Here is a 13,670-nt window from a genome sequence, read left to right on the forward strand (position 1 = left end):
CCATTTCAGAAGCCATTAAAAAAAAAGACTGATTACAGCCCCAGGCAAAGTCTCTAGGTGATGCTACTTAGAGGAGTTGGACTGAGTGATCTCCAGAGCTGGCTCTTGGGCCAGCTAGCCCAAGATAACACATCATTAAAGCAGGAAGTCATCTGGTTTGAGAGCCAGAAAAATGTGAACCTTAGTTGCTGATCTTCCAGGGTTTTGGGCTATGCCCAAGCTAATGCTGAACAAGTTAGTAGAAATATTTAAAACAATATAGCTTCCTTTAGCTTGATATTCAGTTTGGGCTAATTTTATGCTTCTCAACATATCATGTTGCTTCTTGGATTGGATTTTACAGTTGCTTTAAATGTTTTTAAAATTCTAATTATTTGAGGTGTAAGTGTTGTGACAGCAGGAAAGCTTGATATAATCTTGCTATTTTTACCCAAGTGCTAAGTAATTAAGAGAGAAAATTGCTCCTCCTTGTTACACTTTAGTGCATCCACTTTGTATCCATAATCAATTGTGAGATCATTGGCTGAGAAAGAGTTGATGGTTACTACTCTAGTTCTCAATTAAATGTATATAAAATTCACTCTTCTACCCCACCATTGTAGTCCAAATTCACTAGGATCTGAAACAACAGTATTTACAAAGTTGACATCACTTGCTATGGAGAAAACATGAAAGCATAGAATCATTGAATGGTTTGTGTTGGAAAGGACCTTAAACATCATCTAGTTCCAACCTCTCTGCCATTGGCAGAGACAGCTTCTTCTAGAACAGGTTGCTCAAAGCCTTGTCCAACCTGGCCTTGAACACTTCAAAGGATGGGACATCCCACAGCTTCTCTGGGCAGCCTGTTCCAGTGCCTCACCACCCTCATGGTGAAGAACTTCATCCTCATATCTAATCTAAATCTACCCTCTTTCAGTTTAAAGTCATTACCTCTTGTCCTATCATTGCATGACCTTGTAAAAAGTCCTTCTCCAGCTTTCTTGTAGGCTCCTTTAGGTAGTGGAAGGCTGCTATGAGGTCTTCTTGCAGCCTTCTCTTCTCCAGGTTGAATACCTCCAACTCTCTCAGTCTTTCTTCATAGAAAAGGTGCTCCAGCCCTCTGATCATCTTCACGGCTCTCCTCTAGACTTGTTCCAACAGGTCCACATCCTTCTTACGTTGGGGGCCCCAGAGCTGAGCGCAGTACTCCAGGTGGGGGTCTCACATGAGTGGAGTAGAGGGGGAAAACCATCTCCCTCGGCCTGGTGGCCACAATTCATTTGATGCAGCCCAGGATATGTTTGGCTTTCTGGGCTGCAATGGCACATTACATGCTCATGTTGAGCTTCTCGTCAACCAACACCCCCAAGTTCTTCTCCTTAGGGCTGTTCTCAATCCATTCTTGGCCCAGCCTGTGTTTGTGCTTGAGGTTTCCCCAACCCATGTGCATGACCTTGCACTTGGCCTTGTTGAACTTCGTGAGATTTGCCCAGGACCACCTCTGAAGCCTGTCAGGGTCCCTCTGGAAGGCATCCCTTCCTTCCAGCCTGTGGACCGCATCACACGGCTTGGTGTTGTCGACAAACTTGCCATAACCACAAACTATATCAGGAAATACAATGCAAAACTAGAAATTTCAGGAAATGAAAGGAAAATCCTTAATATAACGGCAAAAAAGTTTCATGAGTAAGCCTCATGCAGCTATATGGATATATTGCTTTTCACCAAGTATATCCAAAGTATATACCTAATGCCAAGCTCTGAAATTAGTGTTCTTCATGAATTGAAAGTATAACGTAATTTTGCTTTCTGGCTTGGATATGGAAGAATACAGAAATGGTCATTTACCTTTGGGGTATAAAGCAAAAGTGTATTTTTTCTCTGTGATCTGTTCATCTCTGTGATCAGATATAACTGAGAATAATTCCATATGCTGTTACTAGAAAATATTATATCAGTTATCCTAATTAGGCATTTTATAGTAAATCCATACTTTTGTGTTTTCAGCAGCTTTATCTCTAAGATGTCATAGTTTTTTGGGGTGTAAAAAATAGGTGCCATAATTAGTCTAGCTTCAATTTTCAAAGTATATAAAAACTAATTCTCTTTTATGACTGATGGTTCTGCTATAACTATTTCCACATTCACCCAGATTATTGTGTCTTAAGTATATGGTGTTTTACATTTCAGAAAGGATGACATCAAAAAGGAGACAGTACACCACAGTGTGGATATTTTTTTTTTCTGTACTTAAAATCCATTAAATTAATTAAAACCAGTTTTTTTCTTAATGATGCAGGTAACAAACATATATGATCAGGGTCTATTTCTTTTCATCAGAAAAACACAAACAATTTTGTTTTTCCATGAGCTGTGATTCATTCAAAATTTGCAATACACTTGCCTGAGAAGATCTGGTTCCCAGAAGTAGTGCAAAACAGAGGTCAGAAATTTGATGTTTATGCTGGAAGTAGAAATGTAAGAAATGCTGCAGAATAACAATTAACATGCTCATAATTATTTTAGAGAAGATTTTGTCAGAAACCTTACTCATTGATATTCTGTGGAACTGGCTGAATTGCCTCTACTGAACCGAATATTGTGTGTTAGTTTTGTGTCAGATAATTCTTACTCAGTACAACATTTAATAGAAAAAAAAGATGAACACCTAGATCTGTTTAAAAACTTATCATTAATAACTTAGTAAAGGCACATTTAAGTTATTTTAGTTTAGAGGATGAATAATGATATTTGTAGGGATTTTTAACCTTAGTCATAACCTGTACTAGACTGGTGAAACCTTAACTTCTACTTGCAAGTAGTCTTAAGTGATCTGAGAATAGTCATATTGGAAAGAAACAACAGAGCCTGTTTACAAGATATGAAATATTGTCTTTGTTTGACATCTTTCTATATACTTAGAAGTCCATCTCTGGAAAACACATGAAGGGAAATCACTGCTTCCATAAGCTAAAAAAGGAGACAAAATAAAATTGATTGCTTGCATCTAAAACCATAGCTTAGATAAAGACACTTTGCCTTTCTTAGCATTTATTTTGCTATTTCTCTGAGGCAGTGAACGCACGTGCAAATTACCAATAACACAGTGCACAAGCTATTATTGAAATATGAAATAGTATAAATGATGCAGATGATTTTCAGGACAGACTACTGCAAACAGGCTTTATCCTTCCTGCATGATTCAGAATCAGCAGGAGAGCTTTAAGAATTTCTGTGCAGTTCAACAATGATATTCCTTCTGAATACTCCTGGAAGAGAAAGATCGTACTCAGCATCTGTGGGGAAAAGATATTGAAATTGTATGTTGTAGATATAGGGTCTTAGCACTTCTAATGCTCCTCTATGCTTTCTACTACTTTCACATTAGCAAAAGGAGCAGCAACTCTAGACCATTTTTAATGTGTTCTTTTAATGTTCATTATTTGTGCTCTCCATTCCATTGTTTTGCTCCGTTATTCTCCTTGCATTTGATATGAAACGAAGCTCTAAATTAAATTGGTATAAAACTATTTTACAGCTGAAGTACAGAAGTAAACTTCCAGAGGTCCAAAAATCACTATGATACTACCTTGATTCTTCCCTTAGAATTTTTTTTCATATTTCTAACAACACCCACATTTATAAAATTTTGATCTGTTCGTACCACTAAGACTTAGTGTTATATTTGTAGTCCCACCGATTTATCATCAGTATTGAATATCTTTATATCTTCCAAACCTTGTATCCTCAAAAAAAAAAAAAAAAAAACAAAAAACTGAAACTCCATCCACCCCTTGTAAACCTAACGTGGACTTCTGTTCTTCAGGGATTGTGTAAGTGGTTGTGGTTGCAGTTTCCTCCCTTCTGACCTGCGTAAATGTTTCCACCCTATAGTGACCAGAAGTGCCAGTGGGAGTGATGTGTGCTTGTGTCCCATTCTAATATGGGGCTTGAAACACACCTGAATCCAAAGATGGGCAGCATTCTCAGACCTCACATTTTAAATATGGGAAAGTCTGCATTGTGTCTTATAAAATGAATCTATTGGTATTTGGTTTAGAAGGTCCTTTTTAGAACATCAGATATTTCTCTGTGGTTTTCTAGCCTTGCAAACATTAAGTTACTTCATATATATCATTAAATTATTTGAAATGTATCGTTACCACTTGAGTGTAGTTCTAATTGTTGGAGGATCCCCTAGCTTCTTCCTGAAAAGCCCATCTGCCCTCAGTGTCCTCTGAAATGTGAAGGATTGACTCTCCCACTTCCTGGGATGCTCGCTGATGCCGGGGTTTAGCATGTAGGCTTCCCCAGCAACAGTAATATCTGTCATTTTGAATGAATACAAATCTCTAACAATCTATGTTTGTACAGCCCCAGTGGAAACATGTGGTGTCAGCTGTGCTTGCAGTAGTTTAAAGGCTTTATTAAGTCAGCTGGCAGCACACCCTGTCTCCAGGCACTGAATTTTATGGCAAAGGAGCTAAGAGACTGAACCCTTTTTTTTTCCCTTCTTTTTTTTTTTTTTTCCCCCCTTTCTTATTCCAACTACCTTCCAAAACCACAGGAAGTGATTTTATAAAAAGACTTATGGGTGTTACGTTATGTTGTTAATACCCACAATATAGTTTACAGGTGAGCATTTATACCTACCCACACAGTCTTACACATACACACACACAAACGCACACACACTGTCAAGTACCTTTATGCAGTCTGATATAAACTCCATTTGAATTAACACCATTGAGTAAAAGAGGAACTATACTGTGTTTATAAATAATTTTAAGACAGTTTTCTTATACACCCATTTGAAAGGAGGATATGAAAAACTGCGGGAAGGTTATGGAACTGCAGATAATCTGTCCAGTGGCCTTTTAAGGACTGTACTTGCTGTTTGCTTTAATTTAGAGAAAATTGTTTAAATGGTAAATGTTAAAATATAAGTTTGCTTAAGTCATGTTTTGAGAATCAGTTGTTCAAAGACGGAACTTTTCAGTGACATTCAGAATCTTTTCTCTTGCAGCCATTTCGTAGAGTGACGTTTTCTGTTGTGAGTCAGCCTCAGGACCCACATCAAGGGTCATTGCAGAGTTGCTATGACAGCGGTCTGGAGGAGTCAGAAACACCAAGCAGTAAGAGTTCATCAGGGCCGAGACTGGGTGCCCTTCCACTCCCAGAGGACAACTACGAAAGGACTACGCCGGATGGCAGTGTTGGTGAGGCAGAGCATATGGAAAATGGTAGGGGCAAACACGACATTCACACACATAATCTCACTAGCAAGTGATACTAAGTAGACTTTTGAAAGGTCAGTCCAAAAACTCAAATAAATATATTAAATAGCTAAAATTGTAATTATTTTAAATTTTAAAGTTTTTTAAAATGCAGATATGCAAAATAATGGAACATAACACTAGTAATAAACACAGTATTCTATTTTCTTTACATGATTTAAAAACTATACTGCAGAAGCAATTAAAACATTGAAAAAAAACACCAGTTGAGGGCTGGGGAGATGGTAATTGAATTAAATTCCATACTTTTCATTTTAGGTAAAAGTCTGTAAAGGACATGTATTCTCTTTTCCTTCCATTTTTGGTTCAACAACTACTAAGGAAATTTCCCAGAATGTAACACGTATGGCATCAGCAAAAGAAAGTAGGATTTAAAAACCCCACTCTAGCAAATTTCCTTTTCAACAAAAACATTATGTAGACTGTTTTCGAAACAACACTGAGTGTCATGTCCATTCTTCATTATTTATAAAAGAACATTCCTTTTCTTCACATTTTGTACAATACTTTAGAACGTCTGATTTAAATTCAAGGTCTATTTATACAGAAGGGAAAAATGCTGAATCTTTATTTATTCTATAGTAATTCTCCAGCTATTGCAAAATAAAGTGAATTTAAATCTCAGCTTTTGCTTTCCTTTCCATCTAAAACTATTTAGATTTTTTTTTTGTTTAAATTCAGTTTGAAATGAATTTCATAAAACCTGAAGGTTTTCCTGTTCTCCACTTATCGGCTTTCATCTAAAATTTTATGAAGTCAGACACTGACTTCTTTGCCTTTTCATTTGCCCACAAACAGTAAAATAAATTATTGTATGCCAAAGTGTACAGATTTTTGATAGCAATTAAATAACGGGTTTGCTAATTCAATTTGAATTGCTGGGTATATACAAGAAGGGTGTTGTTTTTTCTGTTATAGAATGAAAGAATAAGTTTGACTAAGTGCATGCTCTAGTTTTTCAGACCTTACAGCATGGAATGGTTGTTCTTGGGTTTTTGTCTTTGCTGAGATAGGCATGTTGACCCAATAAAAGTTTATTATTTTCCATGGTAAGATGTTGCCAAATCTAGTATGTATAACTGAAGAATAGCTACAGCAGTTTACAGAAGCCTATAATATATATCCCAAAAGCAAATGACTAATTGACCAAAAGGAAGATGATATTATCCATCTGAAAATAAGGTATCTTAGGTAATGTATAAGTGTGTGTCGCTATATTCGCCTTGGTTGTTTATATGAATATATGTCTTTACATTTCATTTTTCTGAGTGTGTGGTAGGGGAGAAAGTGATACTAGTATTACTAGAAAGATGTCAGAAAAAGATTTATAGACTTTGTACCTAAATTGGGATGGTTATTTTATTGTTTGTTTTGTAGTGAGATTTTATGGTTGAGATAATGAAACTGAACAATTTTCTCATTCCCCTGGACATATAGCAGTGTAGTAGAGTGCTAAACATTAAATTCTGAGTTCAGAAAGCATACTAACATGGAGTATGCCTGAACCATATTGGGAAAACTGTAGAGCCACATTTGGAGATGATTTTTAATATATTCATTATCCAGTGAAAATCATCATACTTACTGAAGTGTAATTGAAAATGGAGAATGCTTGGGCAGTGCCAAAAACTAAAGCAAACCAGTTTATTTAAGTTTTTGTGCTGATGCAAAAAGTGGTATTACATTCTAATAATTTAAATATTTTAGACATTATTTTGATTTTTTGAAAAATGATAAACTATATTTGGTAGGATGAATCTATTGGATTCACTTCTAAAAATAGTATTGTATAGCTAGAATAGGTAGAAACATAGAGCTGGACAAATGTATTATTCTGTGAATAAGTGAACAAAATCAAAATTATCATGAGGAAACTAATTGCATGGCAGGACTTGCATATAGTAGTCAGGAGCTCCTTCTCCTTTAAAAAGCATTGAACTGAGACCTTTGAAAGGTGGGTGACATTATGATGAAAATTATATTCTACAGACTTTTGGATTTTACTGTCACATTTTAAAAACAAGATTTCAACAGTGACATGTCATCTGCCTCCAGAAATTTTTGTTAACATTAATCTATAAATAATGACAGAACAGGATGGAATATACTTTTATTCCTTCATATAAGCAATATTTGACATTTCAGTGAGAGTTTTCAGTGATCTGATTCTGAAGTCCACTTGTATTGTAACTATTTTAAGCACAATTGTGTTGTTCAAATTCTAATAAGATAATCTGCAATATTAATGGATAATTCTGACAGAAATAGAATTGGAATTGAAATCTGTCAACTGTTCATTTGTCACATTTAATTGGAATTTAGGTTATCTGCAGTGTTTAGCTTGGTTAAGTTTTAATCAGAATTTATACTGGATTTTCATGCAGATTTTCCATGGAAACAGAACTTTGGAAACATAGTTATTAAATGTTATTACTTCAAATATTTACCATTTAATTTTACTTGGTGTGAAACAATGCAGTTATAACTAATTGCTTTGGATTGCCTTTCATTTTTAAAGTTTGAAATGATAATTTTCAGCACAGTATGTTAAACCCTCTGATATATTTGATACTTTTTTTTTTTTTTTTTGCAAACTAAGGTGACTAGGGAAAGCAAGTAATTTTTACAGCTAAAGCAAATGTAAGAAGGCTGAGTTCACAGAAAAAGGAAATAGGAAAACTTTCTGTTTGCTGTTAAGAGGTCTCCTTCCTTTTTTCTCAGGCAAGGATAAAATACTGGAAAGAAAAAAAAAGGGTAAGGTGGATGGTATTCTTATAATATGCTGTACATTACCTACCAGCCTACATGACTGTCAGATGTAGGTTGAAGTTTTGTTCTGATGATTAGCTGTGGTGTCAGATGCAGGAGAAAAAAAAAAAAAAAGGGGTGGGGGGAAGAAAAAAAGAAATGTTAGCAGATTGACTGTGAAAATTCAGTATGCAAAGATCTTTTTAATTAGTAAAATCTGCAGAACCAGAAGTAACTTCTGAGTTAATTTATCCCCTGCCCTTGGAGCTTTCCTTACAAGGAAATTCTACTCATATGTGCAGCTTTCTCTAATTTTGCTGTTAGAATGGAAGAGTCTTAATGTAAATTGCACAATAATTTTCTCAAGAACATTTTTATTACGTTGGTATTTGCATATCAAGGGTAAAGACATTACCATGGTAAATGAGTTTCCTGATCTTTTAGTCATAGCCTTCTGTTTTTTACTATGTCTAATAACATATATCTCAGAAGAAAGTTAAAAAAAAGTTCCTGCAGCAGATACTTCCAGAATTACCTATCCTCCTAAGAGTTAATAGTCAGCATGTGCTCTAAATTATTATTTTCTAAATAATAGTAATAACAATAATAAAAGACCTAATTTATCACAAATCTTTAACTCTCTTCAAGTTACTGGCCTGAAGGATATATTTCAATGGGAAATTCCTCTGAAGACTACATTTTTTTTCTTTTCTTTTCTTTAACAGTTTCAGTGACTGTTCCTTTTATCATTATGAGAAAGAACATGGAATTATTCCATGCTACTTTTACAATATTGTGGATTGTTATGTTTTCTTATAATTTATCTTTCCTATAAATTATGTATTCCTAGATTTTTCAGTCTTTAATCATCATGTACCTGTTACTTTTTTATTTCCATGAACTTCTGTTTCTACCAATGTAGGTAGGGGTAGCTGGAGGTGTATTTTAACCATTTGAGGAATGGACAATGCAGCCTTTTCATATTAATTCCTATGTTATTAACTCCACATATGATGTGTAAGCAGACCTTTTGTTGTTCTGTTTCATGTCCATTCTCCTGGTTCTGTCAGCTTACTCTCATTTTTGTCGCAGCCTTCTTAGAAATATCTCATTATGTTCAATTTTTTTCAGATTTCTCTATACTTACTGTTTATTTATATTTATATGTATAGTAGCCTAATAAGTTTTATTGGTTTATTTTAGCTAGAATACCTATAGTGGTGAAACAGCAGCACTATACATTTTGGTTCATGTGTTCTTCCCTGGAGATTTGTTTCCGTGCAGTCATAGGTAGACTATTTGGCACACCTGCGATACCTGCGTTAAAGCTAGCTCAGGTATTCCTACATGAACATATATTTGATCTGCAGCCAAGTATTTTAAGTTAGGCAATGTTTCAGTATCAAAATGTAAGGATTGGAGAAGAGGAGTCATATTTGTGAAAGAAGGAAAATAAGGGAATGGTTTACATCTTCCGTTTTAACAGGGAGAAATGGAGTAAAGAAAGATTAAGTGACACGTCTGAAGTCAGAGTAAGTAAGAGGCAAAGCTTGAAAAGGAGCTCAGTATATTTGTAATTCAGTTACTTGATTTCTGCAAAGAAATTAGTAGTTAAATTCCACTCTGGCTGACACACAAACTAAAAGGCAAGGAGAAATGCATTATTTCAGTTCGTACAGGCTGGTAATACGCTGTGTTCGCAATGACAACTTCAGATTTAGACCATGAGTGTCAAAGTTCCACTGTGAGTCTAGGGAAGGGGTTCATGGCATGTGAGATGATGATTTGAAAATGTGAAATGAATTTTAACATATAATAAATGTAATTAATTTTATCTATAAGAGCACTTTTTGTTTCTAAGATAGAATATTAGTCTGTTCTCTGGACTAAAATGCTAATAAAATTTAAACAGAGTCCATTAGTTTACAGAAACTATGTTTACAGAATCCATTTCCCTTTGCAGTGCAAATAACACAGGTTAATGTTCTTGAAGACTTAAATGGCCTTGTTGTAAACATTGCAAACCAGACATTCATTGACTTATTCCACAGAATTATTATACTTTTGCAGTTCCCATTATTTTCAGATGTTCTGTTCTCTTAAATTCAGGTCCTAAAATTGCATGTGAATAATTTTGTTTTTAAAACTGTGTCCTGAAAATGTTAATGTAAGTAGTCCATCTGAGAGGTTTAGTCAGTAAAGGTTTTCAATGTAGCGATTACATGCTTATAGTTCCTTTTTTCATTTGTTTCTCCTTACAATGCTGCTGCATCCACTTTTTCTTAAATGTTCCCCTTCATGCATGAACCCAAAATTCTAGAAAGTGCTGCACGAATTACTATATAATACATATATATAAGAACTCTTATCCTTGTTGCTCATAAATCCTAACCTACAATTAGGCACACAAAGAACTCAGAATTCTGTAAACCTAGCAACATATATGGATAAGGCTCTGGAACACATACATATTCACTGATGGATTATGTCTTGAGCGGGTTTATTTTAATAATGGAGCATTCTGATAAGATCTGTAAAAGGCATGTGATGAGAGGAAAATAAAACCAGTTTCTGAGACAAAAGACACACTGCGCAGGGATCCCTGTGATACTAGTGTAGTCTTATGTAAGGCAACTGAACCTGGCTGGGAAGAACATTGGCTGTTTTCCTCCTTGGATTTTTTCCTTTTTAATAATTTTCCATGTGCCTTTAGATGACTTCACCCCATATGTTTGTGAGTTCTTTTAGCAGAGAAATATAGGGTTTGCTAGCTTATATACACAGTAATACTTTAAGTTTCAAAACTAGATGGTATTTTTTCTTTAAGAGTTATTTGCATTTTGAAGTGTTATTCATGTATCCTTACAATAGAAATGAGGGAATTGTACTTTGATTGTGTTACAAATTCCTAATGCTGATATATATTTTTACTTTATTAGGCTAATAACATCCTGCAGAAGGATGAGCAATTATTTTAGATTGTGCATTATATATCATTGCACTAAGGCTTGTGCTATTTTATCTTCTATTCAATGTTTATATTGTACTTCAAATGCATTATGCAAAGTAAAGGATCAAATATGTGGCAACTATGAGCAGAAATAACTCTCTCTGAAGCCACCAGAATAGTATATTGTTTATGTCCTCTCTCTTTACCTTTTTATTTTCCAAAACTCTCCAGAGAAATATCAACAACTTCTGCACGATATCTATTAATGAAATATACCTGAGTATTGCTGTGAATTGTTTTCATCTTGATCAGGATTTTGGCAGCTCAGAGAACATACGCTGGATCTGCTGGAATCAAAGAAAGAATGCAGATTTTGGCATTGGAAATCTACCCCTACACAATGATAGCAAAGCTTAAAAAAATTATTCAGCTTTTTTCTGATTTTCTGAATACCATTGTTATCTCTCTTGCTGTTCTCTGTTGCTTTCCCATTGTATGTGCTCTAATTCCCTTTGTGCTTCATAGGATCTTTTTCTTAGGATATGGCTCTTTTTCTTAGGATATATTACAAGATTGCTTCCTCCACTCCTGATTTTAGTATCCTACTCTTAAAAAATAAAATACATACAGCTATATTGTTCATCACCTGTAAAAGCAGTATGTTGAGATCAGGCAACTTGAACTGCCATTTACTAGGAATTAGTTTTCTTTTATTACCTTTAGAGAAGGAAGTCCATGTTTACATTCCATCAGCTTTTAGTTAATAATCTGAAAATGGAGAAAGCCTTTGGATTCTTAAAGAATCATTCCTGCAGTTATATCTGCTAGGCTGAAGCAGTGGGGGAGGGGCTTATATGTGCATGTGGGTGTGCACACACGTACACATCTTGGTGAGTCAGTCCGTACTGCAAATACTCGTGAGATCTAGACAGTTGCACTTACATAACTTGCCTCATCTATGAATTTTAAATCAATTCACTGAGGTGGATATGAAAGAATATACTAAAAGAAAAAGTGGAAAACTAAATCATCAAAAAGTGAAGTAGTATATCCAATGTCATGCTATGAATTGATCTTTCATTTGATAATTGATCCAAACACTGCCCACCTCTCAAAAAGTAATAATTTGGACACCAAATTGAAGGTTTTGCTATTGACTTAGTGGAGTTAGGCTTTTGTCCAAGTCCCCCGTGCCAGCTGCTAGCTCAGGCTGCCTCCCACTGATGCAGACTGCAGAAATCCCTTTGATACTGTTGGATTCCTGAATGCAGACAGAGGACAAAATGCATTTCAAAATTTACAGACTCAAGGAAGAAGAGACATCTGGTTATCAATGGAACATTTAGCAACCTTTGCCTCCATGGCGGCCACTTTCCTGGAAAAAATCTAATGCAGATAGTCAAACAGAAATTTATTTTCCCACAGTTCAGAGGAGCCCTTTCAGCATGCTCTATTTCCCCAGTTTTCTATTTGCATTTAATGACAGCTTCTTCAGTTTTTTGGACAACATTAGTTCTTCCTGTCCCTTCTAATCTTCAACTATAATGAAGATCCAAAAGTAGTCCCTTACAGGGGTATTTCTTCTCCATTTCAGTGAAAAATACAAGTAGTTCTCTGTTGCTGATTCCCAACTACTGTTCAATTTATCTACTAATAATATCTATTGCATCAAATGTCAGTATTTTGTTATATACTACTGATAGAAAATAGATTATCTAAGTACTTTTGTCTTTCTCATACAAGTTCTATGCTTTGGGTTTGACGTTTTAAAAGCATGAGGAGTTTTGCTGATATGCAAAAAAAAGACTGATGAAATTAAGAGAAGAAAATATATCTTTTCCTTGAGTCCATTTTTTTTTTTTTAAACATCTAGTTTGAATTATTGATTCAGAACAAAAATTTGATTGTACTTTCAAAAAGTGTGTACTTGCACTGAAGGGACAAGAGCATGTCTAATTGACCACACAGTTGAACCTAAAGGAATCATAACACTTACAAAAATCTGTTTTTAAAAATCTGCAAACAAATTCAAATCTCAAATGTAATAAACTGGCATGTGCCCGTTTATGTCATAAAATAATCCTGTTATATTAAAACTTTGAGTAAAAGTGGAGTAAGTGTATACAGATATTACCCTGAGTTATTGATATCTTCACTAGTTTCATAAGTTGTTGCATTTTCACATCTAAGTCAAGTCACTTCTTACAGTGTTGTCTTTTGTTTCTTTTTAAAATTATGTAATTTGTAATAGATTTCTAAAATGTAAGGTTCACTGTGACAAAACATAAAAAAACATATTAAAAAAAGATAAAAAGACTCAATCCTACATTTCTTTTTACATCCAAAATTGCAATTTTTCTTTTTTTTTTTTTTCAGCCTATAGCTTATCTAAACAATTCAAAAAAGTCTCCTGAAGATCATATTTTTCTTTTGACTGCTGATGTGTGAATTCTGAGAGTAAGTCTACTTATCTAGTTGCTACATAACTTAATTCTTCAGTCTAATAATGATCTAGAAAGGTTCATGGTCCTGGCAGCATTCCTGTGTGGCAGACTTCCACAGAGCTATTAATGCATCCTATAAATGGGAAACCCAGCCAATGTATAGAGTCAGACCAAAGATCATCTGGTGACCAAAATAAGATGCTCAGGGAAAAATATGGCAGGACAGATAAACTGATTCATCCTTCAAGT

The 13,670-nt window shown here is 34.8% G+C and overlaps 1 protein-coding gene across 4 annotated transcripts in view; it reads left to right on the forward strand.

Moving 5' to 3' along the window:
* PCDH7 (protocadherin 7) overlaps positions 1 to 13,670 on the forward strand; it is a 268,788-nt gene that overhangs the window by 126,089 nt on the left and 129,029 nt on the right. For 2 of the 4 annotated variants that reach the window (XM_065837374.2, XM_071807383.1), the window contains one exon: positions 5,009 to 5,225. In XM_065837374.2, the coding sequence (XP_065693446.1) occupies positions 5,009 to 5,225 (217 nt within the window). Of the gene's footprint in view, positions 1 to 5,008; positions 5,226 to 13,353; positions 13,435 to 13,670 lie in introns of all 4 variants that reach the window. The other 2 variants (XM_071807385.1, XM_071807384.1) reach the window with 2 other exon arrangements.

The sequence above is a fragment of the Patagioenas fasciata genome, chromosome 4, assembly GCF_037038585.1.
Source record: "Patagioenas fasciata isolate bPatFas1 chromosome 4, bPatFas1.hap1, whole genome shotgun sequence".
NCBI classification, from domain to species: domain Eukaryota; kingdom Metazoa; phylum Chordata; class Aves; order Columbiformes; family Columbidae; genus Patagioenas; species Patagioenas fasciata.